Source organism: Monodon monoceros, unplaced genomic scaffold (assembly GCF_005190385.1).
Source record: "Monodon monoceros isolate NGI ecotype Baffin Bay Population unplaced genomic scaffold, NGI_Narwhal_1 Super_Scaffold_20, whole genome shotgun sequence".
In the NCBI taxonomy this organism is placed as follows: Eukaryota; Metazoa; Chordata; class Mammalia; order Artiodactyla; family Monodontidae; genus Monodon; species Monodon monoceros.
Window position 1 is genome coordinate 6,917,824 of NW_021703777.1, and position 24,738 is coordinate 6,942,561.

Here is a 24,738-nt window from a genome sequence, read left to right on the forward strand (position 1 = left end):
TTTACATTTTGTAAGATTAATTACATATTGCATGCCTCTTCATCTTCAAATCAACAGTGTTCTGAGTTTAATTCTCAGCATTTATCAGTTCAAAGTGGAGAGAGTATGGAAGTGTAAATTTAAAGTTTGTATCCCCAAATACAGATTTTGAAAGCTCCCTCACTTCTCTGAAGGCTCCTTTGTTACAAAATGTTTAGGGGACAGGTGTTCCTGCCTACTAGGTACCCTACCTAGTCAGACTATAATAAGCAGAGCTTAAACTCATAGATCTCATTAGTATAGATGGGGACGCATGTCTATAATCAATATTGAGATGGTTTGGGGTAAGGGTATTGTAAAGGAAACTCAATTCAAACTGCCTAATTAAGACTTAGGTCACTGTGGAATGCTTGCTCTATATTGCTAAGTTTATTTGAGAGCTTCCTATGTTCCAGTTAGGACTCTTAAGTGCGTTAGATGCATTTTTATCATCCTTGCACAATTCTGAGGTAGTTCTTACAACTCATTTTACAGCCTGGGAAGCCATGGGCTAGTTCCTCACTGAAGGTCATGCAGCTTGCAAATAGCATGTAGAACTGGGATTTGTACTGGGAAGACCCTTGGGCTGAAGAAGAGTGGTAAATTCCTGGTTCTACAACTTTCCTGGAGTCCACTTTCCTCTTCTGTGAAATGAAAAGATAAAGGTAACACTTTCTAGCCCAGAAATACGATGTCTCTAGAATGGAAATGGAGTGGGAAACTGAGTAACAGTACTCACAGGGATGGGCAGAGCAGTGGAAGTTATCAAAAGGCCAGCAAGGATAAGAAATTTCATTCTGAAGGAAGAGTCTGGAATTGAAGGGTTAGGAGATCATTTTTAGTTTTTTCTAAGTCTTATTCCCGTTATTAATAGACTGTTTAGTTAGAGGTGTTGAATAGTGGTCAGACTAAATTCTGTCTCTAGATCCAGGTTTTGTAAACCTACATCAGTGCCTTAAAAACAGTGTTTAGGGACTTCCCTCGTGGTCCAGTGGTTAAGACGCTGCGCTCCCAATGCATGGGGCCCAGGGTTTGATCCCTGGTCAGGGAACTAGATCCCACATGCATGCTGCAACTAAGAGTTCCCATGCCGCAACTAAAGATCCTGCATGCTGCAATGAAGATCCCGTGTGCCACAACTACAGAAAAATAAAAAAGATCCCACATGCTACCATGAAGATCCCGCATGCTACCATGAAGATCCCGCATGCAGCAACGAAAATCCCGTGTGCCACAACTAAGACCCAGCACAGCCAAATAAATTAAAAAATGAATAAATAAATATTTTTTAAAAAACCAGCTGTCTTTAGACAAGACATGCATTCTGTGGCTCATAACATTGCATATACTTACTACTCTTCCTTGTAATCTCACAGTTCAACCTGTACTGTTTGGTCCCTGAAGTTATTTGAACTTGTGATCTCTACCCACAAATCTTCAAACACCAATGTCGTATCATACTTAGGATCAGAGATATAACACCACTGGCTCAAGTGAGATTTCTTATGTAATATACAAATAAGTCCACCTTGAACTTCTACCCCCCCATGAGATCTACCAGGTCTTCACATGGTCTGGATGCTGTTACTGACAATTGCAAGTTTTCAAGAAGGAAATGATATAGGAAAAATCTTGAAAGGCATAATGGCTTGGTAGAGCATAAACGCAATATGAATAAATCCAATGAAGCAAATCAATGTGATCTTTACTGGCCAGCTGATTCTGAAAGCAAAGCTTCATATGGCCTTAAATTACATTTAATTCAAATTAACTTACCTTAGGAGTTTCAAACTAAATCACTGTACTCTGGAATTGGAAGAAAAATCAACTTCATCATATTCCTATTAAGACCTGTCCCCATCATCTGAAGAAAGTCGCATCCCTTTATGTCACTCTTCAGCTATTTTATACCTATGTATTTGAAATTCAACTCTGATTTATCTTCACGCTATTTCATTTTGCCTGAAATTAGGCAGCTTATCTCCCTTTCCCTTTTTCGTGTTTCTTATTTGTATTTTTTTTCCTTCTGGATTCAAACCCTTGGCTTTATTTCTTCCTTTGATAAGTGGACCTATTCATTAAATTATCCAAAACAATACTTTTACCTAGTGTGATAGAATCAGTCCAAATTATACTGTGTCTTTTCAATTACCTTTGCTTCAAATAGTCCTTGGGCAACAAATTCAAAGAGCAGTGTGATCTAGAATCTCTATGCCCATCTCGTATTTAAGCGACATTACTAATGTCTTTGTGCTCATGGGTAATATGAGTCACAGAATTTGAAGCAAAATTGAATAATTGGTTTTAGACTAGGAACACCAACTTCTAAAGTATTTCAGTTACACAGAGATAGGCTTAAAGACCGATTACTGAGAAATAACTTCATCTCCTTGGTTGGGATTAATGTCTTTACCGCAAACAACTCACAATTAAGAATTATGACCACTAAGAATATTAAAGTGCTTTTACAATATATCATCCAGCGCAGCTATACATGTGGAAGCCTTAACTAATAGAAAAATTTAAGGTTCTAAAACTTTCTATTATTAAATAATATTTTTATTTCAAAATGAAATTTATTTTCAAATAAAACATTTTTAGTGAATAGGTAGTGCCCTCCGCATTAAAATCACTTTTCACTATTCCAAAACACTTAAAGTATTTAAAACATTAAACATAGTAATTTAGGTCTAATTAATGCCTCCAAATTTAATTTCACTATTCCGAACAAATGTACAATTAGAAACGTGGTTTCGAATTAGTTAGGACCTCCCATGACATTTCTTTGCAGGTACACGTAAAAACATTCTGAATTTTGGAATAATTCCTAAAATTATTTCTGTAGTTGGAAGAAATTATAAATAATGCTTAATTAGATTTTAATTAATCAAATTGAACTTAATTATTTAGACATGATCTGGTGTGATGTGGTCTGGTTAAGAACAAGTGACTCACTGAGCTAAGAAAAGACAATACAGTATGAAAGCTAAAATACAATTTTGAAATTAATCAGAGATTATTCTGATAAAAAACAAACTCTTCCATAAGTGTCCTTCAGATAAAATTCCTGGGGGCATATTCTTTAAGTGACTATCACAGATAAGCCTCTCAACAACAAAAAATTTTTGATTAGTTGAAAGAAAATAAAGACAATTGCACTGATATATTCCATTTCAGATAGGAAAATATGTGGGGACTTCCCTGGCAGTCCAGTGGTTTAGGACTCTGCACTTCTGCTGCAGGGGGCAAGGGTTCGATCCCTGGTTGGGGAACTAAGATCCCACATGCAGTGTGGTGGTGTGGCCAAAAAAAAAAAAAAAAAAAGTGACCAAAGAAAGACACAAATTTTCTCTTATGACACATTGTCTTGCTATCAAGTTATTCTAGTACTATTCACCTCTGACTACCTTGGACATCAAGACACTTCAGGGCTCTCCACTGTCTGTTATCTTTACATTCCCTTTATTCTGCGGACATGAAATGTGTAGAGATTTTGCTGGGCCTCCCTTTCCCCAGACACACATGCACGTCTGCACAAAAGCTAAAATTAGTTGCATCAAGCAGTGCACAATCACCCATATTTTAAATTGAATTTGGTGAAAAGCACTTGAATTCTTTTTTTTTTTATGTTTAAACTTAAATTATGACAAAAACCATTCATGAGCAACTACCATTTAACAACTGAATATTTGTTTCCCATAAGAAACAGCTCCCCAACCACTCATACCTTTTTTTTTAAGCAGTAGGGTCTAGAAAGCATGATTATAGTTTGATATGAAGTATGAGCCCTGGGTTGGTCTTTCACATATAATTGCTCAAGTAAATGACTGGAAATAAACTTGAGTAAACATTTGGATTTTTATTAGGATATTAAGATAACTGAAAATAACACACATCAACAACAAAGAGGCTTATTTCACTTTTTTGAAGTGCACATGGTATTATGGACAAAATGAATTATTTTTTCGAGTTTTATAATCTTTAAGTATCTCATAAATGGATACAGAGAGTGATGAGTTAAACTCCTGTTCACAAACAGTATACAATATTTTGCGTATATTGACTTTACTTAATTTTAAAGTTTTATTTCCAAAGTTAATGTTAAATGCCTGGTGCATATACTGTTATCAAGCAGTTACTCTCATTGTCGTCTCAGACATGCAAGCATTTTGCTAAATATAAATCTACAAGTATCACACTGCATATACTTCAGAAGTGGTCAGAACAAAGGAGGAGGCTGGGTAGTTTGAGTTCTTTCAAATCTTAATTCAAAACAGGAGATTTTCATCTATGTCTTCTGTAAAAAACAAAAACAAAACATACTTTTAGAAAGTAGCCAGAGCAGTAATATAAACAATGTTAGACTAGGGGATCAGAGAACCCATCAATAAGGCGGTACGATGGTGGTTCTCAATCCTGGTAGGGCGTCAACATCACCTGTGAAGATTTAAGAGCTATATATCCTTGGGCCTCACTCCTGCCCCACCCTGAATCAGCATCCCCATGGGTGGGCCAATGGCATGTATACATTTAGAAAGCTCTGCAGGTAGTTCTGATGTAGGGTTGAGAACCACTGATAGAGGAGGTTGAGGGGAAACCAGGCAATAAGTGCCAAGTATACTAATCTGTAAGGGTTGCTAAAATATAACCAAAATAAATAGAAGTATAGCGCCAGTTATATCAAATTTCCAATCAAGTAATTGTAAAAGAACTTGTTGCCACACTAATGGAAGAAGACAGCATCTTCTGGGGGATATAAGACCACTCCTTAGCATTGTGGCCCACCCTTAATAATTCTTGAACAGATACCTAAAGCAGATTAATCTGAAACATACTACCCCGTCTGGGACACCAAGTAGTTTTCCTGCCCAATGTAAGTTTTCCTCTTGCCCCAAGAGAGGGAAAGATTACAGACTTTTGCTGTATTTCTTGTGACACTGGCTTCACTTGTAAAGTAGGGATAATAGTCTTCTTACTTATAAATTTACTCATATTGGCACTCATACGTTTTGTCTTCTTTTTTTATATTATATTAAATTAAATTGATTTATTTTTATACGGCAGGTTCTTATTAATCTACTTTATACATATTAGTGTATATTTGTCAATCCCAATCTTCCAATTCATCCCACCACCACCACCACCACCACCACCTCCTTCTCCCCCCAGCCCCGCCACCGCTTTCCCCCTTGGTGTCCATACATTTCTTCTCTACATCTGTGTCTCTATTTCTGCCCTGCAAACTGGTTCATCTGTACCATTTTTCTAGATTCCACATATATGCGTTAATATACAACATTTGTGTTTCTCTTTCTGACTTACTTCACTCTGTATGACAGTCTCTGGGTCCATCCACATCTCTACAAATGACCCAATTTCGTTCCTTTTTATGGCTGGGTAATATTCCATTGTATACATGTACCACATGTTTATCCATTCATCTGTCAATGGGTATTCAGGTTGCTTCCATGTCCTGGCTATTGTAAATAGTGCTGCAATGAACATTGGGGTGCATGTGTCTGTTTGAATTATGGTTTTCTCTGGGTATATGCCCAGTAGTGGGATTGCTGGGTCACATGGTAATTCTATTTTTGGTTTTTTAAGGGAACTCCATACTGTTCTCCATAGTGGCTGTATCAATTTACGTTCCCACCAACAGTGGAAGAGGATTCCCTTTTCTCCACACCCTCTCCAGCATTTGTTGTTTGTAGATTTTCTGATGACGCCCATGCTAACCAGCGTGAGGTGATACCTCATTGTAGTTTTGATTTGCATTTCTCTAATAATTAGTGATGTTAAGCAGCTTTTCATGTGCCTCTTGGCCATCTATATGTCTTCTTTGGAGAAATGTCTATTTAGGTCTTCTGCCCATTTTTTGATTCGGTTGTTTATTTTTTTGATATTGAGCTGCATGAGCTCAATATCCACTTCCTTCCATTACTCTAGGAGGTGGGTCAAAAAAGATCTTGCTGTGATATATGTCAAAGAGTGTTCTTCCTGTGTTTTCCTCTAAGAGTTTCATAGTGTCCAGTCTTACATTTAGCTCTTTAATCAATTTCGAGTTTATTTTTGTGTATGGTGTTAGGGAATGTTCTACTTTCATTCTTTTACATGTGGCTGTCCAGTTTTGCCAGCACCACTTATTGAAGAGACTGTCTTTTCTCCATTGTATATCCTTGCCTCCTTTGTCATAGATTAGTTGACCATAGGTGTGTGGGTTTATCTCTGGGCTTTCTATCCTGTTCCATTGATCTATATCTCTGTTTCTGGGCCAGTAACATATTGTCTTGATTACTGTAGCTTTGTAGTATAGTCTGAAGTCAGCGAGTCTGATTCCTCCAGCTCCGTTTTTTTCCCCTCAAGATTGCTTTTGTGTCTCCATACAAATTTTAAAATTTTTTGTTCTAGTTCTATAAAAAACGCCATTGGTAATTTGATAGGGATTTCATTCAATCTGTAGAATGCTTTGGGTAGAATAGTCATTTTCACGATATTGATTCTTCCAGTCCAAGAACATGCTATCTCTCTCCATCTGTTTGTGTCATCTTTGATTTCTTTCATCGGTGTCTTATAGTTTTTGGAGTACAGGTATTTTACCTCCTTAGGTAGGTTTATTCCTAGGTATTTTGTTCTTTTTGTTGCAATGGTGACTGGGATTGTTTCCTTAATTTCTCTTTCTGATCTTTTATTGGTAGTGTATAAGAATGCAATGAAGAACCTTGCCAAATTCATCAATCAGCTCTAGTAGTTTTCTGGTGACATATTTAGGATTCTCTATGTAGTGTCATGTCATCTGCAAAGAGTGACGGCTTTACTTTTTCTTTACCAGTTTGGATTCCTTTTATTTCTTTTTCTTCTGTGATCACCATGGCTAGGACTTCCAAAACTATGTTGAATAACAGTGGCGAGAGTGAACATCCTTGTCTTGTTCCTGATCTTAGAGGAAATGCTTTCGGTTTTTCACCACTGAGAATGACGTTTGCTGTGGGTTTGTCATATATGGCTTTTATTATGTTGAGGTAGGTTCCCTCAATGCCCACTTTCTGGAGAGTTCTTATCATAAATGGGTGTTGAATTTTGTCAACAGTTTTTTTTCTGCATCTATTGAGATGATCATATGGTTTTTATTCTTCAATTGGTTAATATGGTTTTTCACATTGATTGATTTGTGTACATTGAAGATTCCTTGCATCCCTGGGATAAATCCTCCTTGATCATGGTGTATGAATCTTTTAATGTGCTGTTGGATTCCGTTTGCTAGTATTTTGTTGGGGATTTTTGCATCTATATTCATCAGTGATATTGGTTTGTAATTTTCTTTTTTTGTAGTATCTTTGGTTTTAATATCAGGATGATGGTGGCCTTGTACAATGAGTTTGGGAGCGTTCCTTCCTCTGCAGTTGTTTGGAAGAGTTTGAGAAGGATGGATGTTAGCTCTTCTCTAAATGTTTGATAGAATTCACCTGTGAAGTCATCTGGTCTTGGACTTTTGTTTGTTGGAAGATTTTTAATCACAGTTTCAATTTCATTACTTGTGATTGGTCTGTTCATGTTTTCTATTTCTTCCTGGTTCAGTATTGGAAGATTATACCTTTCTAAGAATTTGTCCATTTCTTCCAGATTATCCATTGTATTAGCACAGAGTTGCCTGTAGTAGTCTGTTATGATGCTTTGTATTTCTGCAGTGTCCGTTGTAACTTCTCCTTTTTCATTTCTAATTTCATTGATTTGAGTCCTCTCTCTCTTTTTCTTGATAAGTCTGGCTAAAGGTTTATCAATTTTGTTTATCTTCTCAAAGAATCATCTTTTAGTTTTATTGATCTTTGCTATTGTTTTCTTTGTTTCTATTTCATTTATTTCTGCTCTAATCCTTATGATTTCTTTCCTTCTACTAACTTTGGGTTTTGTTCTTCTTTCTCTAATTGCTTTAGGTGTAAGGTTAGATTGTTTATTTGAGATTTTTCTTGTTTCTTGAGGTAGGTTTGTATTGCTATAAACTTCCCTCTTAGAACTGCTTTTGCTGCATCCCAAAAGTTTTGGATCATCGTGTTTTTGTTGTCATTCGTCTCTAGGTATTTTTTGATTTCCTCTTTGATTTCTTCAGTTATCTCTTGGTTATTTAGTAATGTATTGTTTAACCTCCATGTGTTTGTGTTTTTTACGTTTTTTTCCCTGTAATTGATTTCTAATCTCATAGTGTTGTGGTCAGAAAAGATGCTTGATATGATTTCAATTTTCTTAAATTTACTGAGGCTTGATTTGTAACCCAAGATGACCTATCCTGGAGAATGTTCCATGTACACTTGAGAAGAAAGTGTTATCTGCTGTTTTCAGATGGAATCTCCTATAAATATCAATTAAATCTATCTGGTCTATTGTGTCATTTAAAGCTTCTGTTTCCTTATTTATTTTTGTTTTGGATGATCTGTCCATTGGTGAACGTGGGGTGTTAAAGTCCCCTACTACTATTGTGTTACTGTCGATTTCCCCTTTTATGGCTGTTAGCATTTGCCTTATGTATTGAGGTGCTCCTATCTTGCATGCATAAATATTTACAATTGTTTTATCTTCTTCTCGGATTGACCCCTTGATCATTACGTAGTGTCCTTCTTTGTCTCTTGTAATAGTCTTTATTTTAAAGTTTAATTTTTCTGAAATGAGAATTGCTACTCTAGCTTTCTTTTGATTTCCATTTACATGGAATATCTTTTTCCATCCCCTCACTTTCTGTCTGTACTTGTCCCTAGGTGTGAAGTGGGTCTCTTGTAGACAGCATATATATGGGTCTTGCTTTTGTATCCATCAGTCAGTCTATGTCTTTTTTTTGGAGCATTTAATCCATTTACATTTAAGCTAATTATCGATATGTATGTTCCTATTACCATTTTCTTAATTGTTTTGGCTTTGCTATTGTAGGTCTTTTCCTTCTCTTGTGTTTCCTGCCTAGAGAAGTTCCTTTAACATTTGTTGTAGAGCTGGTCTGGTGGTGCTGAATTCTCTTAGCTTTTGGTTGTCTGTAAAGTTTTGATTTCTCCATCGAATCTGAATGAGATCTTTGCTGGCTAGAGTAATCTTGGTTGTAGGTTTTTCCCTTTCATCACTTTGAATATATCGTGCCACTCCCTTCTGGCTTGTAGAGTTTCTGCTGAGAAATCAATTATTAACCTTATGTACATTCTCTTGTATGTTGTTTGTCATTTTTCCCTTGTTGCTTTTAATAATTTTTCTTTGTCTTTAATTTTTGTCAGTTCGATTGGTATGTGTCTTGGCATGTTTCTCCTTGAATTTATCCTTTATGGGACTCTCTGCACTTCCTGGACTTGGGTGGCTATTTCCTTTCCCATGTTAGGGAAGTTTTCAACTATAATCTCTTCAAATATTTTCTCGGGTCCCCTTTCTCTCTCTCTCTCTCTCTTTCTCGTCTTCTTCTGGGACCCCTATAATGCAAATGTTGGTGTGTTTAATGTTGTCCCAGAGGTCTCTTAGGCTGTCTTCATTTCTTTCTGTTCCTTTTTCTTTATTCTGTTCCATTGCAGTGAATTCCACCATTCTGTCTTCCAGGTCACTTATCCATTGTTCTGCCTCAGTTATTCTGCTATTGATTCCTTCTAGTGTATTTTTCATTTCAGTTATTATATTGTTCATCTCCGTTGGTTTGTTCTTTAATTTTTCTAAGTGTTTATTCTTTAATTCTTCTAGGTCTTTGTTAAACATTTCTTTCATCTTCTCGATCTTTGCCTCCATTCTTTTTCCGAGGTCCTGGATTATCTTTACTATCATTATTCTGAATTCTTTTTCTGGAAGGTTGCCTATCTCCAGTTCATTTAGTTGTTTTTCTGGGGTTTTATCTTGTTTATTCATCTGGTACATAGCCCTCTGCCTTTTCACCTTGTCTATCTTTCTGTGAATGTGGTATTCATTCCACAGGCTGCAGGATTGTAGTTCTTCTTGCTTCTGCTGTCTGCGGTGGATAAGGCTACCTAAGAGGCTTGTGCAGGCTTCCTGATGGGAGGGACTGGTGGTAGGTAGAGCTGGGTGTTGCTCTGGTGGGCAGAGCTCAGAAAAACTTTAATCCGCTTGTCTGCTGATGGGTGGGGATGAGTTCCCTCCTTGTTGGTTGTTTGGCCTGAGGTGACCCTGCACTGGAGGCTACAGGCCCTTTGGTGGGGCTAATAGCAGACTCTGGGAGGGCTCACGCCAAGGAGTACTTCCCAGAACTTCTGCTGCCAGTGTCCTTGTCCCTGTGGTGAGCCACCGCTGCCCCCCGCCTCTGCAGAAGACCCTCCAACACTAGCAGGTAGGTCTGGTTCAGTCTCCTCTGGGGTCACTGCTCCTTCCCCTGGGTCCCAATGCACACACTACTTTGTGTGTGCCCTCCAAGAGTGGAGTCTCTGTTTCCCCCACACCTGTCAAAGTCCTGCAATCAAATCCCACTAGCCTTCAAAGTCTGATTCTCTGGGAATTCCTCCTCCTGTTGCTGGACCCCCAGGTTGGGAAGCCTGACGTGGGGCTCAGCACCTTCACTCCAGTGGATGGACTTCTGTGCTATAATTGTTCTCCAGTTTGCACCCACCTAGCAGTTATGGGATTTGATTTTATCATGATTGTGCCCCTGCTACTGTCTCATGGCACCTTCTCCTTTGTGGATGTGGTGTATATTTTTTGGTGAGTTCCAGTGTCTTCCTGTCGATGATTGTTCAGCAGTTAGTTGTGATTCCAGTGCTCTTGCATGAGCGAGTGAGGGCACGTCCTTCTACTCCGCCATCTTGCTGTCTTCTTTCTGTTCAGATGAGAGATGTCCCTCCTGTTGACTTGGAGGCTAACCCTCTGCCTGTGCTCAGGATCTCTTCTGATCTCAGAATTCTCCCTTATTTTCCTCTTTTTTTCTTATATCCTCAATCTTTCCTTTTTTTTTTTTTTTACCAGGCCCTTCCTATTAATGTATAAATATGCTGCATACCTAGCCTTGAGAACAGTGCCTGGTACTATGTAGACCACCAGTAAAGACTTGTTGAAGGAATGAATGCATGAATAAATGATAAGAGCTCAAGCCTCTTTTATTCTCAAAAATGCTTCCCTCAACTCTATATCCCTCTCTAGCTCATTCCCGCTTTCAAACCTTCACTCTTTAGCCTTTCTTATCTCCTCTTCTTTCTTATGTGTCTTGCTTCCATCTCTACCATTCCACAAAAACTGCTCTTCCAATGCCATCCAGGGTATCCTTATTTCTATGTCCAATGAATATTCTCAGTCTTTTACCTTACTTGACATCTCAGCAGCATTTAGCACTGTGACCTCTTCCTCCTCTTTGAAACACCTCCTTAGATATGGCACTATCCTCTTTTTTTTTTTTGCATTACGCGGGCCTCTCACTATTGTGGCCTCTCCCGTTGGGGAGCACAGGCTCCGGACACGCAGGCTCAGCGGCCATGGCTCATGGGCCCAGCCGCTCCGCGGCATGTGGGATCTTCCCGGACCGGGGCACGAACCCGCGTCCCCTGCATCGGCAGGCGGACTCTCAACCACTGCGCCACCAGGGAAGCCCACTATCCTCTTTTCTTTTTTCTTTCAGGAGACTTTTCATTCTGCTTCATGTACTCCTTCTTCCTCCTGTATCCATCATCTAGATGTTGTTCCTTGGTATTCAACCCAAAACCCTTTTCCATGTAACTCAGCACATTTTCCTAAGAAAATTAATTTCCTTCCCTGGTATCAATTATTTTCTGTATGCTCACAATCCCCACATTTGTATTTCAATTCCTAAATTCTGTCTTGAAAAGCAGACCCACATATCCAACTATCTTTTTTTTTCATTTTTATTTTCTTGGCAGTGCTGCACAGCCTGTGGGCTCTTAGCTCCCTGACCAGGGATCGAACCCCCGCCGCTTGCATTGCAAGTGCAGAATCTTAACCACTGGACCCCCAGGGAAGTCCCTCAACTATCAACTGTACGTTGTCACCCAGCGACTTCAAAATTTAATGTGTCCCAAATGGAATTTATCTTTTCCCCCCAAACCTGCTTCTGTTCTTGTGTTTTCTGTCTCAGTGGAAGGTACCTCTCCTCACCCTGCCTGGCCTGTGCCAGGAACCTAGGCATTGTACTTCTCTTCCTCTCAACCTAACTGCCTGCTTCCTGCCTCCACGTATTTCCTATGAAACACTGTCTTATTATTTCTGCATACTGTACATCTTGAATATGTTTATATTCTCAACTATATCTTGAATATATTGATATTTTAAAATATATTGGAATATGTTTACTTTTCTTTTTCCCTACTATAACTGCCCTAAATCAGGTTCTCATCAACTTTTGCCTGGGTTCACCACAACAGTTCTCTGGCTTATCCACAATGTAACCAAAAGAATCTTTCTTAAGTACAAATCCAGTGAAATCACTCCCTTGTTAAAAACCCTTTGGGGATCCTCCAGTACTGTGAGGATAATGTCTTTAACTGGCTTAGTAGGACCTGCATGATGTGACTCGTTTCCCCTGTTCGTCTAGCTTGAAAGGTTTTCCTAAAGATTAATGTGGATATATGTTAATCCACAGTATGTCATAGGCACTAAATAAATAAGACTCCTTCACCTCGTAATTGAATCCCATTTTTACACACAAGGAAAATGAGACTTGCTGAGGATAAGTGGCATGCCGTAATTTGCATAGCTAGTTAATAACAGAGCTGGAATATTTGAGCGCATCTAGTTCAGAGCAAAGGAGGTTAACATTCAGGACAACACTGGCTACAATTTATCTTGTCCTGTGGATTCCTCCGTCCTGAGGGAATACATTTGTATGCTTACAAATAGACATTTTTTTTCTTTCCCTAGCTGAATCCCAAAGCAGTAACTTGTTTACATGTCCTGACTGAATATTTAATATGTGCTTTACTGGCTTATTGTGTGATAATTCTTTCCCTTCTTCAAAATGTAATCATGGCCAAACCACAGTGAACAAACAAGAACGTTAGGAGCTTTGCGAGTCACAGAATTTAAGCCCTTCCTGCTTCTCCCAGACAACCACCCAGCACAGGGCCTGAGTAGGCTCATATGCTGAAGAGCTGCCAGAAGTTTTGAAATGAACAGTGAAGTGCAACTGGTTTCCTTAAATGGTCTCTTTAAATTTGCCTTTGGATCACTCCTTTAAAACCACGTGCCATGTAAAAGGGCATTCATAAATATGTCCTGTCCCAGCTAAGTTTTTTTCTTGATAATGGTGGAGGGGAGGGCTCGGGGCAGCTGTCCTTGGGTACATTTTATCTTTTCAACATGGGAATTGGAAAAAACATTGTTAGCCATTTTAAGGGATGTATATGAATTTGTAAGTACTGTGCTTATAGAATAGGTGTTAGAAAGGAAATTGGCATTATTTGCATGAGACTGGGTCTTAATTGCCTGTTAATTTCCTATTGATGTTAATAGGATGTAAACAGTATGGGGTCGACAGTCTCCACTCTGGCCCCCAATGATCCCCATCTCCTGTGGTCTCCTCCCACATTGTAGCAGGGTTAGACTGTGTGACAAACAGAATATGGCAGAAATATGTCACTCATGAGATTAGTCCTACAGGGAACTGCGGCTTCTGTCTTGGACTCTCTTCTCTCTCTTTCTATCTCTGTCTCTGATCACTTGCTCTGGAGGAAACCAGATACCATGTCATGAGCAGTACTGCGCAAAGGACCACATGGTGAGGAACTGAAGCCTCCTACCAATAGCCATGTAAGTGAGCTTAGAGCAGATCCTAAGGCAGATCCATCCAGGTAAGGTCCTCCCGGATTCCTAATCCTTAGAAACGTTGAGAGAGATTTTAAGCTTCTAATCTTTAGGGTAATTTGTTGTGCAGAAATGGACAACTAATACACAGAACTAGGTGCTTACAAAAAGATTCATTCTTTGCTCATTGCAGTTGTACTTATTTCACAGAATAACACTGTAGAGGAAAAGGACCTTTTCTGCTTATCTATTTATCAGTAAATAACTAAATCCTCATATTCCAACTCTTTCTTTCCAATTTCAAGCCATCATACATATGCATAAAGAATATTTTTAGAGTGAAGTTCACACAAGTTACCTCTTTGGGGGAAACTCTGACCTTTGATGAACTTACGTTTCTTTATTTCTTGGCTGCGTAGTCATCCTACATATACGTATGTCGTGAACACATGGGTAAAGCCTCTGCTTTACAGATCTGATGTTCATTGTTGATTTACATTCTGTGAGCAGTTTTGATTGCTCATTGTTTGAACACCTTTCATATCTCGATTATTAAAAAACAGCCTTGCTCATAAAAATCAACTGTAACTTAGGAAAAGAAAAGGAAGTACATTAAGACATAACCTAGCAAAACAAATGTCTAAATTTAAATTCCTCCGCTGCAGGGGGAATTCCTTTTGGATTAAAGGAATAACACCTGGGCACAACTGGTGACAATCTTTAGTGTGTTGGTAATCAATTCTAAGATTCTTCTGGCATCTCCCATTTTCAGAATCAAGCTTGCTGTTTTACTCTTCACATATGATTTTTTAAAGTTTGGCCCAATACTCAGGTTAAGGAAGGATATAAAGCCCTTCCTTCCTTCCGTAGAAAGGTAGCCTTCGGAGATTTGGCGCAGCTCTCTGGATTCACATCACTTTCTTAGGCTTAGCCAATTTCTGAGGCCTCGGTGTAGTTACCCCTTAAATATTCACCCTTGCTACACTTTGAAACAGAGATCATAAAGGGAGTAAGAAATAAGCTTGCAGTCTGCCACCCTGTAGTCTCTAGGTTTCAATTTGAACACACAGCAGGACCTGTCTATGAGGGCTGCGGGCTTAGGGCTTATCTGGAGAAGAGGACACCCCTCTCCCTGGGTTGATGATGAATTTACCTTCTTTAATTTCAAAGCAGTGACCCCACTCCTCCAGGGTGATGTGCTTATCCTTGTTGGGGTCACAGTCTTCAAAGAAGCGCGTTATGCAGTGTTCCAGGGGCACCAGAGATGCCCGCAAAGGAGCAAGCTCAGAGTGGGTCAAGACCCTGCAATGAGATAAATGGCAGCCAGTTAGCTGGGTTACTAACTTGTGTATGAAGAGCTAACTCTTACGATCACCAAGGGCATTTTTCTTCCCCAAGGCTGCTGAGGATGGCAAATAAGGAGTGCGTTCGTGAAGAGCTACAAATGAAATAAACGATTTGTGGGTAAGACAGACAGCTTTTGGGATGTCAATTCATAAGGTTTCCTTCTTCCCTAGGAACTATCCTCCCTCCACCCTAAATTTATAGGGCTGCATCCCAACAATCATGTTTATACAACCTGGCTCTTACCACCGGCCGTACCGGATCATTCCAGACGTAGGTGCTTAATCCAACTGGGGCCAATCAGATTAGCTTCAGAATTTAGGATCAAGAATGAGGAAGAGTGGAAAGAGCCTCTCGGGAGGCTGGACCCTAACGTGGAAACTTGGGAGCTTGTGGAATTGTGGCCATATTCTGTTATGGTCAAAGCAGCACTTTTCTTAAATTTTTTGGATGTGGACCATTTTTAAAGTCTTTATTGAATTTGCTACAATATTGCTTCTGTTGTATGTTTTGGTTTTTTGGCTGCGAGGCATGTGGGATCTTAGCTCCCTGCCCAGGGATCAAACCCACACCCCCTGCATTGGAAGGCGAAATCTTAACCACTGGACGGCCAGGGAAGTCCCTCAAAGCAGCTTTGTGTTTAGACTCATAACCGTATTTGCTTGACATTTCTGTGTTCTAAAATGGAACTGGGAAGTTTTGTAAATCTGTTTAGAATTCTTGGGTATAGATAACTAGACATTGTATCAGGGAGATGACCTAGTTAATGGGAAAGCGGAAAGTGTTTACCTGTCCCTAGGATGTTGATCCAGCTCACTGAACTGCCAGTGTACCGGATACACATACATGTGGTAGTTTTTCTTAAAGTCTCTTAAGAGAAGGTCAAGTGAGTGGTCCCCAGCCAGGAGTCTCTTTTCATCCAGGTAAATTTTCTTGACCTGAGATTAGGAAGGGAGATGATCATTAGAGAATCAGACAAGTGTAAAGGAATTATCACTTGCTAAACTTTACTTGAAGAGTATTCCTAACATGACAGAGGAAAACAAAACCAGAATGTTATTTGAGAACAAATTACATGCCTTCTAATCAACACTACAGCTTTCTGCATAGAATAACAGCTAACATTTAAAAAACCCTGGGGTTTTCAGAAGAAGTTTAAGACTTTGTTTGATCTTTTAACCAAGTGATGTTCCTCATATTTCTTAAAACTATGAAAAGGTTTTAATGAAAAGGACTGAACGGACCTAGACAAAATTGTTCATTTGTTGGTGAAAAGTTCTGTTCTTCCCCACTGGCATACTCCATTCTTTTTTTTTTTTTTAAGATTTATTATTAATTAATTAAACTTATTTTTGGCTGCATCGGGTCTTAGTTGAGGCACGTGGGCTCTTCGTTGTGGTACGCAGGCTTCTCCCTAGCTGCGGCGTGGGCTCTGCTGCTGTGGCGTGCCAGTTCCAGGGTGCATGGGCTCTGTAGTTTGCGGCACTCGGGCTCTAGTTGAGGCGTGTGAGCTCAGTAGTTGTGGCGCGCGGGCTTAGTTGCACCGCGGCATGTGGGATCTTAGTTCCCTGACCAGGGATCAAACCTGCCTTCCCTGCATTGGAAGACGGATTCTTTACCCCTGGACCACCGGGGAAGTCCTGGCATACTCCATTCTTAATCCTTTATGTATTTGCATCCAGTGCCTGCTGCGGCTCAGGTCAGCCCTGGCGTGATGCTGCTTGGCACCCCCCTTGAAATTTCCCTGTTTTGTATCTAATGCTCTCAAGGCTGTCTGTGGCAATGCGTTGTTAAAGAGAGAGGATAGAAATTATTTAGGGGCAATGCATATAAAACTACCAGCTTGTGACGTTACCAATTAGTGCACTGAGTAACTGGAAGCAATCAGAACAGAACTTCTACTTGTTCTCATGAACACATCTACCAATTTCTCTCCTTGTCACCATGCGTGAAATTCCTTCGCTCCTCATCTACTAAGCCCAGCCGCTCACTGGTGCTCAGAAGCTCACCCCTTCTCATCTACTCAAGAATACCCTGTGGCAGTTGGGCACGCTTCCTTCTTTACTGGATTATTTCCAGAGGCATACAAACATCCTCTGTCACCTCCCGCTGGTAGATAGGATCCTTGAACTCACATTCCTGTCCACCTGCCACCCATTTCACTTTTCCCCTTTACAGCGAAGTGTCTTCTATACTTGCTGCTTTTACATCATTCCTCCTATTCTCTTTTGAACCCTATCCATTCGGGCTTTTCTCTTGCAAAAACAACTCCTGTCATGGTCAACTATGACTGTCATGTGCCAAATCAGGGGCCAACTCTCAGTCCCCATCTTAACAACCTGTAAACAGCATTTGACACAGTTAATGCACACCCCCCCACATGTTTGTTTGTTTTTTTCTTTATAGCATGTTTCATCCCACCTGCCATTATGTTCATATTTGCATACATGTGTATATAAGTATATATCATCTCTTTGCCTAGAATGTAGGCTCATGAAGGCAGAGATTTTTGTTTGGTCCCTTGCTGTATTTCCAGCATGTAAATCAATTCCAGGTACCTGGTATACACTCAGTAACTATCTGATGAATGAATTTTCCCTGGGAACTTCTAGGATTAATATTCTGCACTTTTTAATCTTAATATATTACTGACATTGTTAATAATGGATTTCCCTTATATCATAAATCTATGTCTGGCCTATAAAGGCAAAAAACACGTTTAGATTTAAATAATATGCCTGGGCCTGAACATATAAACGCTGAACTGAGGTTCACTTTGGTCAACAGAGTTTGCTCTAGGGATGAGTTCAAGAGCTCTTACTCAGGCCCCTGCCCTGCCTGTACGAATTGGGTGGTTTGGCTGTGTCCCAAACTTTGAGGCGTGAATAATGACCACTACTATTCTGTTAATCCGTGGGTGTTAACCAGGTGTGGTTTCTGATATGCAGAGGAAGGGCTGATATACCCCTCCACCCTGCCCCGTCCCCTGACGCTTTTTTCCTCAAGCCCTGTAGACAGACGCTTAGGTAGCTGGCCGTGGATAACTTACTTTATTTCTCTGCTTCTCATTTAGATATCCAGCGTGCTCAGGGTTAGGTTCATAAAGCTGCATGAGGATATTCTTGAGCCAGTCTCTCATCCTTAGAGGAAACTGGGTCACTTCAAAGTCGGTACAAGCAGGAATAGCTGTTCCAGGCAGAAAGTAAATTGATTTTAATTTTTGGGTCTTACTCCGGTCCCAAGGAAAGTCCTCATAACAGGACGCTTGACAACTTCCGGTGACTGACAGCATCCTCACTGCCCCTGCATCACAACAGTGGTCCTTAACCCTGGCACCATAACAGAATTGCCAGGAGTGTTTTAGAAACATACCAGATGCCAGCTTCCTTTCAAAGAAATCCTGATTTGATTGATCTGGGGGTGGAGCCTGGGCATCAGGATGTTTTAAAAGCTCCAGAAGCAATTGTGATGTGCAGCCAGGGCTGAGAACCACTACTCTAGAATCAGAGAGTTGGAATTCAGAGGTGGAGGTCACAAGAGCTATTTATTAGGAGAAAAGAGCAGAAGGCAGCAGTTAGCTTATACTGTGGCAATAATGTTAAATCTCAGTGGCTTAAAGGAACAAACATTTTTTTTCAGGTTTATTGAAATATAACTGACATACCACACTGTAAGTTTAAGGTGTGCAGCATAATGACTTGACATACATATATTGTGTAATGATTACCACAGTAATCATTAGTTTAGTTAAACGTTCATAACCTCATATAGTTAGCTTGAGTTTTTTATTTCCTTGTGGTGAGAACTGTCAGGATCTACTCTCTTAGCAACTTTCAAATATACCATATACAGCAGTGTTGACTAGTATGTCGTACATCACATCAAATGTTTATCTCTCCATCCTGCTACATGTCCCCTATAAGTTGGCAGGAGAGTTCTGCTCATCTGTTTCTCTGGGGCTCAGGATGGGGGAGACACCGCCATTCAGCATCATCTCAACACGAGCTGAAGACGGCATGGAGAGCCATACACCAGCTCTTAAATGCTCTGTCCAGAGCTCCCATGGATGATTCTTGCTCACATTGCACTGGACAAAGCAACTCATATGGCTGCATCTAACATCAAGGGGGCTGAGAAACTGAATCCTCTCATGTGTCTGGAAAGACAGGCGAGGTTAGTGAGCACTGCTAATGTGGAGAATCACTTAGCGACCAGGAGATCCAAACACAATTGAGAGTATCCTGGGGAAGGAAGACAATTTCAAAAACTTCTGGAGGACTATGCTGTCACTAAAACTTCTTGGCAAAGGCTTAGCTTTTGGAAGAGGACGACTAATTTAACAAAATTCCAATGATTCATCTCAGTTATTAAGCGGATAACATTATCATAGTGGTTCTGAACGCTGACTGCACATTACAATTGTCTCGGTTACTTTGAAAACAAGTGAAAAAACAATGCCAAGGTTCCAACCCAGTCCAATTAAATCAGAATCTCTTACAGTTAAAGCCTGGACATTATTCTTCTAATTTTTAAAAAAGTCTTCCCAGTTATTTTAATGAGCAGCCTGGATTCAGAGCTACATTAACTTCTTGCTATTGTCGTCTGCATATATATGAGTACATGCATATATGTATATAATTCAGATTCACCCAGAACACTTTCAGCAGTGGTGGTTAGACTCTTACATTTGCAGGCTCCAAAGTAATCCAGCTGCAGTTGGTGCCCCTTTTTGGTCCCCTCCAATCTGCACTTAGTAGCAAAGAGATGGCAGGAGCTGGCATAGGTCTGATTGTCAGTGCCACAAACCTAAGAAAGACAAGTAGGAGAAAAACCTCAGGCTTGGGAATGTTCATTGGGAAAACACTCTGTTCCTCAAAGTCTAATGAACTTCTGTTTCTATTGACTGTTGTTTAAATATTAGATGATAACCTGGGCATTCACTTTTTTTCTTTAACAAAAGATTTCAACTGCAAATTACTTTCATTCAAATCACTAACTGTTTGATGTCCCTTAAAGACCATTTTGTAGAAGCCTTACTTGGTCAAGGAGTTTTGTAGGAGGACAAGTCGCTGGATCTTGGCAAGCACAGTGGGGTTTTCCCTGTTGATCAGCCTTGCAGACGTGTCCTCTTTTACACTGGAAGCTCATGCAAGAATCTAACAGAAAAGTTTAGACAGGAAACATGGACAAAGCTAAAGTGAGTACGTAAACTCAAATTCATCCAGACAGTTCCATTTCCATGAATAAGAGAAAATTTGGGAAAACATTAGAAGCCTTTTTAATGGATGCGTTAATTTTCAGGTGGGACCCTCTGGCTCCAGACTATTTTGCATAATAGTCTAGATTTCTTTGCAGTTTGGATTGGGGATTTAAAAAGAACAAACAACTTTTCTTGACCTGCCGGCAATGGTCATAGTCTGACGTCTACAGAGCAGTGCTGTGCAAGTTGGTCAAAGGTTAAATAAGCCACGAGAATTTTTATGGTTGAAATTCAAAATTTTGTGACTGGGGTATGTGATTAAGAATTAGGTCTTGGGCTTCCCTGGTGGCGCAGCGGTTGAGAGTCTGCCTGCCGATGCAGGGGATGCGGGTTCGTGCCCCGGTCCAGGAAGATCCCACATGCCGCGGAGCGGCTGGGCCCGTGAGCCATGGCCGCTGAGCCTGTGCGTCTGGAGCATGTGCTCCGCAAAGGGAGAGGCCACAACAGTAAGAGGCCCAGGTACCGCAAAAAAAAAAAAAAAAAAAAAGAATTAGGTCTTTATTAAATATGGGATCTCAATTCTAAGTTATGGATTTGAGTGTAAATAAGGTAGAATCAATTTTTCTTCTTCGAAGCAAAAGGACTTAGAGAAAAAGAATTCTAGCTTTTGCAGTAACATTGCAACCGGATTTCCAGTTTGTAAACACAGTTACCACAGTTGTAGATCAAATGTGCACACGAGAATGTCAACAATTTATGGGAGCATTTCCTTGGGGAGGAGTAGGGAGAGGAAAAATTCTGTGCAGTAGTCACAAATGAAGGCGTGGGGATAGCCCAGCATAGCCCATTCCGTCTCTCTCCTCATATAGTCACAGTCTGCTTGCTTAGCCCGTACTCACCGACACTGTGCACCCTTGTGTTGCCTTCAGTTGAACGGTCATCTTCATTCAGTGAGCTTTCTGCTTTCTTGGCCTTTATAATAACAAGGGCAGAAGTTGAAGTCTATTTTAGGGAAAGCCTTTACATAATTTATATTTCCACTGTGCGTACCTTCACAGATCTTTTCATACTCCAATCGTTTCAGATCTCAGAAGGAGAAGACACCAGCCGCAGCCGTGGAAATAGACAGTAACCCTCTGAGAACAGGAGCCATTTCTATCTTTATGAACTGGGTTCAGTGCTATATCTCTGGGGATTACCCAATAAACATTGGAACTAACATCAGAAGTGAAGTTGGAACCTCCCCTTTGGTTTGGGAAAACAGTAGAAATGTGGTATTACCACGTGATTCTATAGTTAAGACATGATTACATTAGTAATCTCTGTGACGCTATTGGGAAACGTTTCTTACCAGGTTTCTAAAATGCAAGAAAACTCCTGCCTTAGAATGGCAGCAGAGTTCTCAGGAATCGAAGTTAGTATTCACCTTGCCCACCAAAAGCTGTGCTAGGTGCTCCTGGTGGGTGGCTGCCAGAGTTTTGCATGAAAGCTCCAAATGATTAAACAACCAAATAGCAATATATTTCTTCCCTTCCCTCACCCTGTTGCCGTTTCCTGATTATCATTTTGGTGTGTGTTTGCTTCATAAAGCTGTAGCTGGAGTCTTTGTTCTTTGCCTTTATAGCTAAATCAATAAACATTGCTGTATCTCTTACGTTATTATGTTAGAGGCATTTTGCTAGACATTGGTGATCAACTTGACTATGACCTGGCATCTGCTATCAAGGCATGAGAGCAGCAGTTGTCATGCCTCCCATCCCTCTCATCTATCAGAATTTACCACTCTAGTTAGTGCCAGGGATGTTCAACTGCCGGTATCTGCATCTCTGTGCCTGGAAAACCACGACACTCTATATGGCCTGCTCAAGGACAGACTGGAAGTGCTGGGGAATTCACACCTCTCCTAGTAATCCTCAGCTTATATAAAAGCCATAGGTCCCAAAGGGGCTAATTCAGAGGAATGTGCTTTCCATGGCTTTAATTATGTACCGTTGATTAGCTTCCTTTGTTCCCTGAACTTCTCAAACAAACTGCACTAAAATCCAAGATATGCTTCTAGGGGAACCCAAATAAAACAGGCATTTTCAGACTAATGATGGAGATGTAGAGAAAAATAAATAATTATAATATATTTTAGTAACGTACTAAGAGATGAGCACGTGGGATTGCAAGAGCACAGAGAAAGGTCATGGCTATTTTCTGAAAAGCTAACCACTTTATCAGACAAGCATCATTGTAAACAATCTCACCCCTCGGTTTTCTGCAGGTTCGCTGGTATCTACATTCTCATTCTCACGTGCTTTTTCTCTTTGCTCCTCATATTTAATGGGATAGTAATTGGATTGAGCTCTTTCATTCTCCAGGAAAGCCTCGCTTGGGTTGAAGTACTCCTCACTCGCATTGCGCCTGGGGCCATAATCGCCGTCATCATCACTCCCATGATTTCTGAGCATGATGTTACCGTCCGTAGGCTCCACCAGCGAAGGCTCAGAAAGAGTCTTTTTGTCCATCTCCTCATGGTTGCTGATAACTTCAAGGCCAGGCTGTCCTTCTCGGCTCTGCCATTCTTTATCTTGATTGGGCTTACTGATTTTTGATGCAGTTTCCTCTTCCATTTCTGCATTGGAGTTTTCCTCTTCTTGTTCTTGGCCACCCTGTTCAAATTCATCTTTCTGCATCTTGCTTACTTGAGTTGGTTGATAGGAATCTTCCAAAATGTCATCAGACTGTGTACTGTCTTCTTCCTGATTGCTGGTAGAATGCTGCTCGGGAACTTCTCTCTCCCTTTCTTGGTTATCATTGTGGGTACCAGTTTTACCTGGCTCTCTCTCATCTCCATTTGGGATATTTGGACCCTGCTCTTGGTTTCCTTGAACACTTAGGTCTTGGCTATGTTTGCTGCTCCCGTTCAGCTGAGGATGTGAGTCATTTATAGGTTGTCCTTGGTTTTCCTCTGTCTCTGTGATGCTTTCTTGTTGATTAGAATCTACAATGGAACTAACATCATGACCAAAGAATCTCTCGGGGAGTTTTTCCTTTGGAGGCCCACTCATATCTTCTTTTAGTTCCAGTGTACCTTCAGTTGGTGTATACTCCAAATTCTCAATTAAGTCACTTTCACTTTTCTCTTGATCCTGTAATCCCAGGTGTTGGCTGTAACTCTGGTCCTGATCTGCTGACTGGTCATGGTTTTCCTCCTCTGACTTTAGTACTGAAGATTTTTCAGGCTAAAAAGAAAAAAGTTTATCCTTGAAACAAATGATTATGTCATATCTACATCATATTTACAATTCATAAGCCAACATTGAATATTTCTTAATTCTTTTTCTTCACATAACGTCTGATAAACTTACTTTTGATGTTCTTCACATTCGATAGCTACAAGTTTAACCTGAACTTGAATTTTTTGAAATAAAACAATTATGTAGCACTTCAGCCCAAGAAGTAAAACTCATTAATCCTCACAATTCTGTTAGAGATTGGAGGCAGTTGATGTGATCATCATCTTAAAAAAAATTAAACGAGCGAATCAGGTAGTCTCTTTGACCACGCTTTAGAATTGAGACCTTGAGAGACAAAAGTCTGTACTAGTATAACCATGTTACTTTTACCTTATGAGTGGGATGGTCTTCTATGGATACTTCAGTTTCATTTTCTGCACCTTCGGCCCTTACAGTGGGGATTGCAGTGTGCTCAGATGTTACCAACATTTCAGCCTGTTGGAAGGAACTCAGGGAATCAGCAGTTGGGTTGGAATGATCAGATAGGAACCTTGCTTGTGTCTGAAAAAAATTAAAAACTGGTTTGTTATTCATGCCTAAATGTTGTTTAAAATTTCTAGCTACTTTTTTCTTGTCATCATTGTTAGTAGTAATATATTTCATTTATAACATCAGTTAAAAGATATTCTCTAGAATTTTTAAAGATACAAGCAAATAGTCAGAATATAATCTTAAGTGAAAACAAAATCCCAATCATGATGAAGAAAGAGTTATATATGCATAGAATGGGGGAAGATAGGGCCAAAATGATTTCAATAATAGCAACCTTTGATTTTTGGAATTATTTTCTGTGTTTTTAAAACTTTTACAAAGCATTTGTACTTTATAATTTTGAAAAATGTTGTTTAGCATAAAGTTGAAATCAAATTAACCATAGGCTATAGCACTGTGCATTTTCTTAAATTAACTTTTAAGTACTCACTGATAATTAGCAGGAAAAGTTATAAACCCTTTATTCAATTTTTGCATACTTTCCTAACTCTATCAGTCTTATATTCATCAGGAAATCATGTAGTAAAAAAATAATTTAATCTTGAACTAATTGAAAAACTGTATGAAACAGGACACCAAGTCTAGTAGGGCTGAACAGCTATGGAGTATTATTTCCTTTATAGGAATAGCTCTATTTCTAGCAGGACTGGAGGCATAGATGAAGAGCTGGGCAGTGATACATGATGGAGAAGT

The 24,738-nt window shown here is 39.9% G+C and overlaps 1 protein-coding gene across 3 annotated transcripts in view; it reads right to left on the reverse strand.

Moving 5' to 3' along the window:
• Positions 1-3,864: 3,864 nt before the first annotated feature.
• Positions 3,865-24,738, reverse strand: part of SPARCL1 (SPARC like 1) — a 53,732-nt gene continuing 32,858 nt past the window's right edge. For 2 of the 3 annotated variants that reach the window (XM_029235796.1, XM_029235794.1), the window contains 9 exons: positions 23,884-24,054; positions 22,522-23,499; positions 21,172-21,244; positions 20,110-20,228; positions 19,758-19,878; positions 18,122-18,258; positions 15,862-16,010; positions 14,882-15,030; positions 3,865-4,315 (listed from right to left, as the gene is read on the reverse strand). In XM_029235796.1, coding sequence (XP_029091629.1) covers positions 4,287-4,315; positions 14,882-15,030; positions 15,862-16,010; positions 18,122-18,258; positions 19,758-19,878; positions 20,110-20,228; positions 21,172-21,244; positions 22,522-23,499; positions 23,884-23,982 — 1,854 coding nt within the window. In that variant the 5' untranslated portion in view covers positions 23,983-24,054 and the 3' untranslated portion in view covers positions 3,865-4,286. The remainder of the gene's footprint in view (positions 4,316-14,881; positions 15,031-15,861; positions 16,011-18,121; positions 18,259-19,757; positions 19,879-20,109; positions 20,229-21,171; positions 21,245-22,521; positions 23,500-23,883; positions 24,055-24,738) is intronic. The other variant, XM_029235795.1, reaches the window with a different exon arrangement.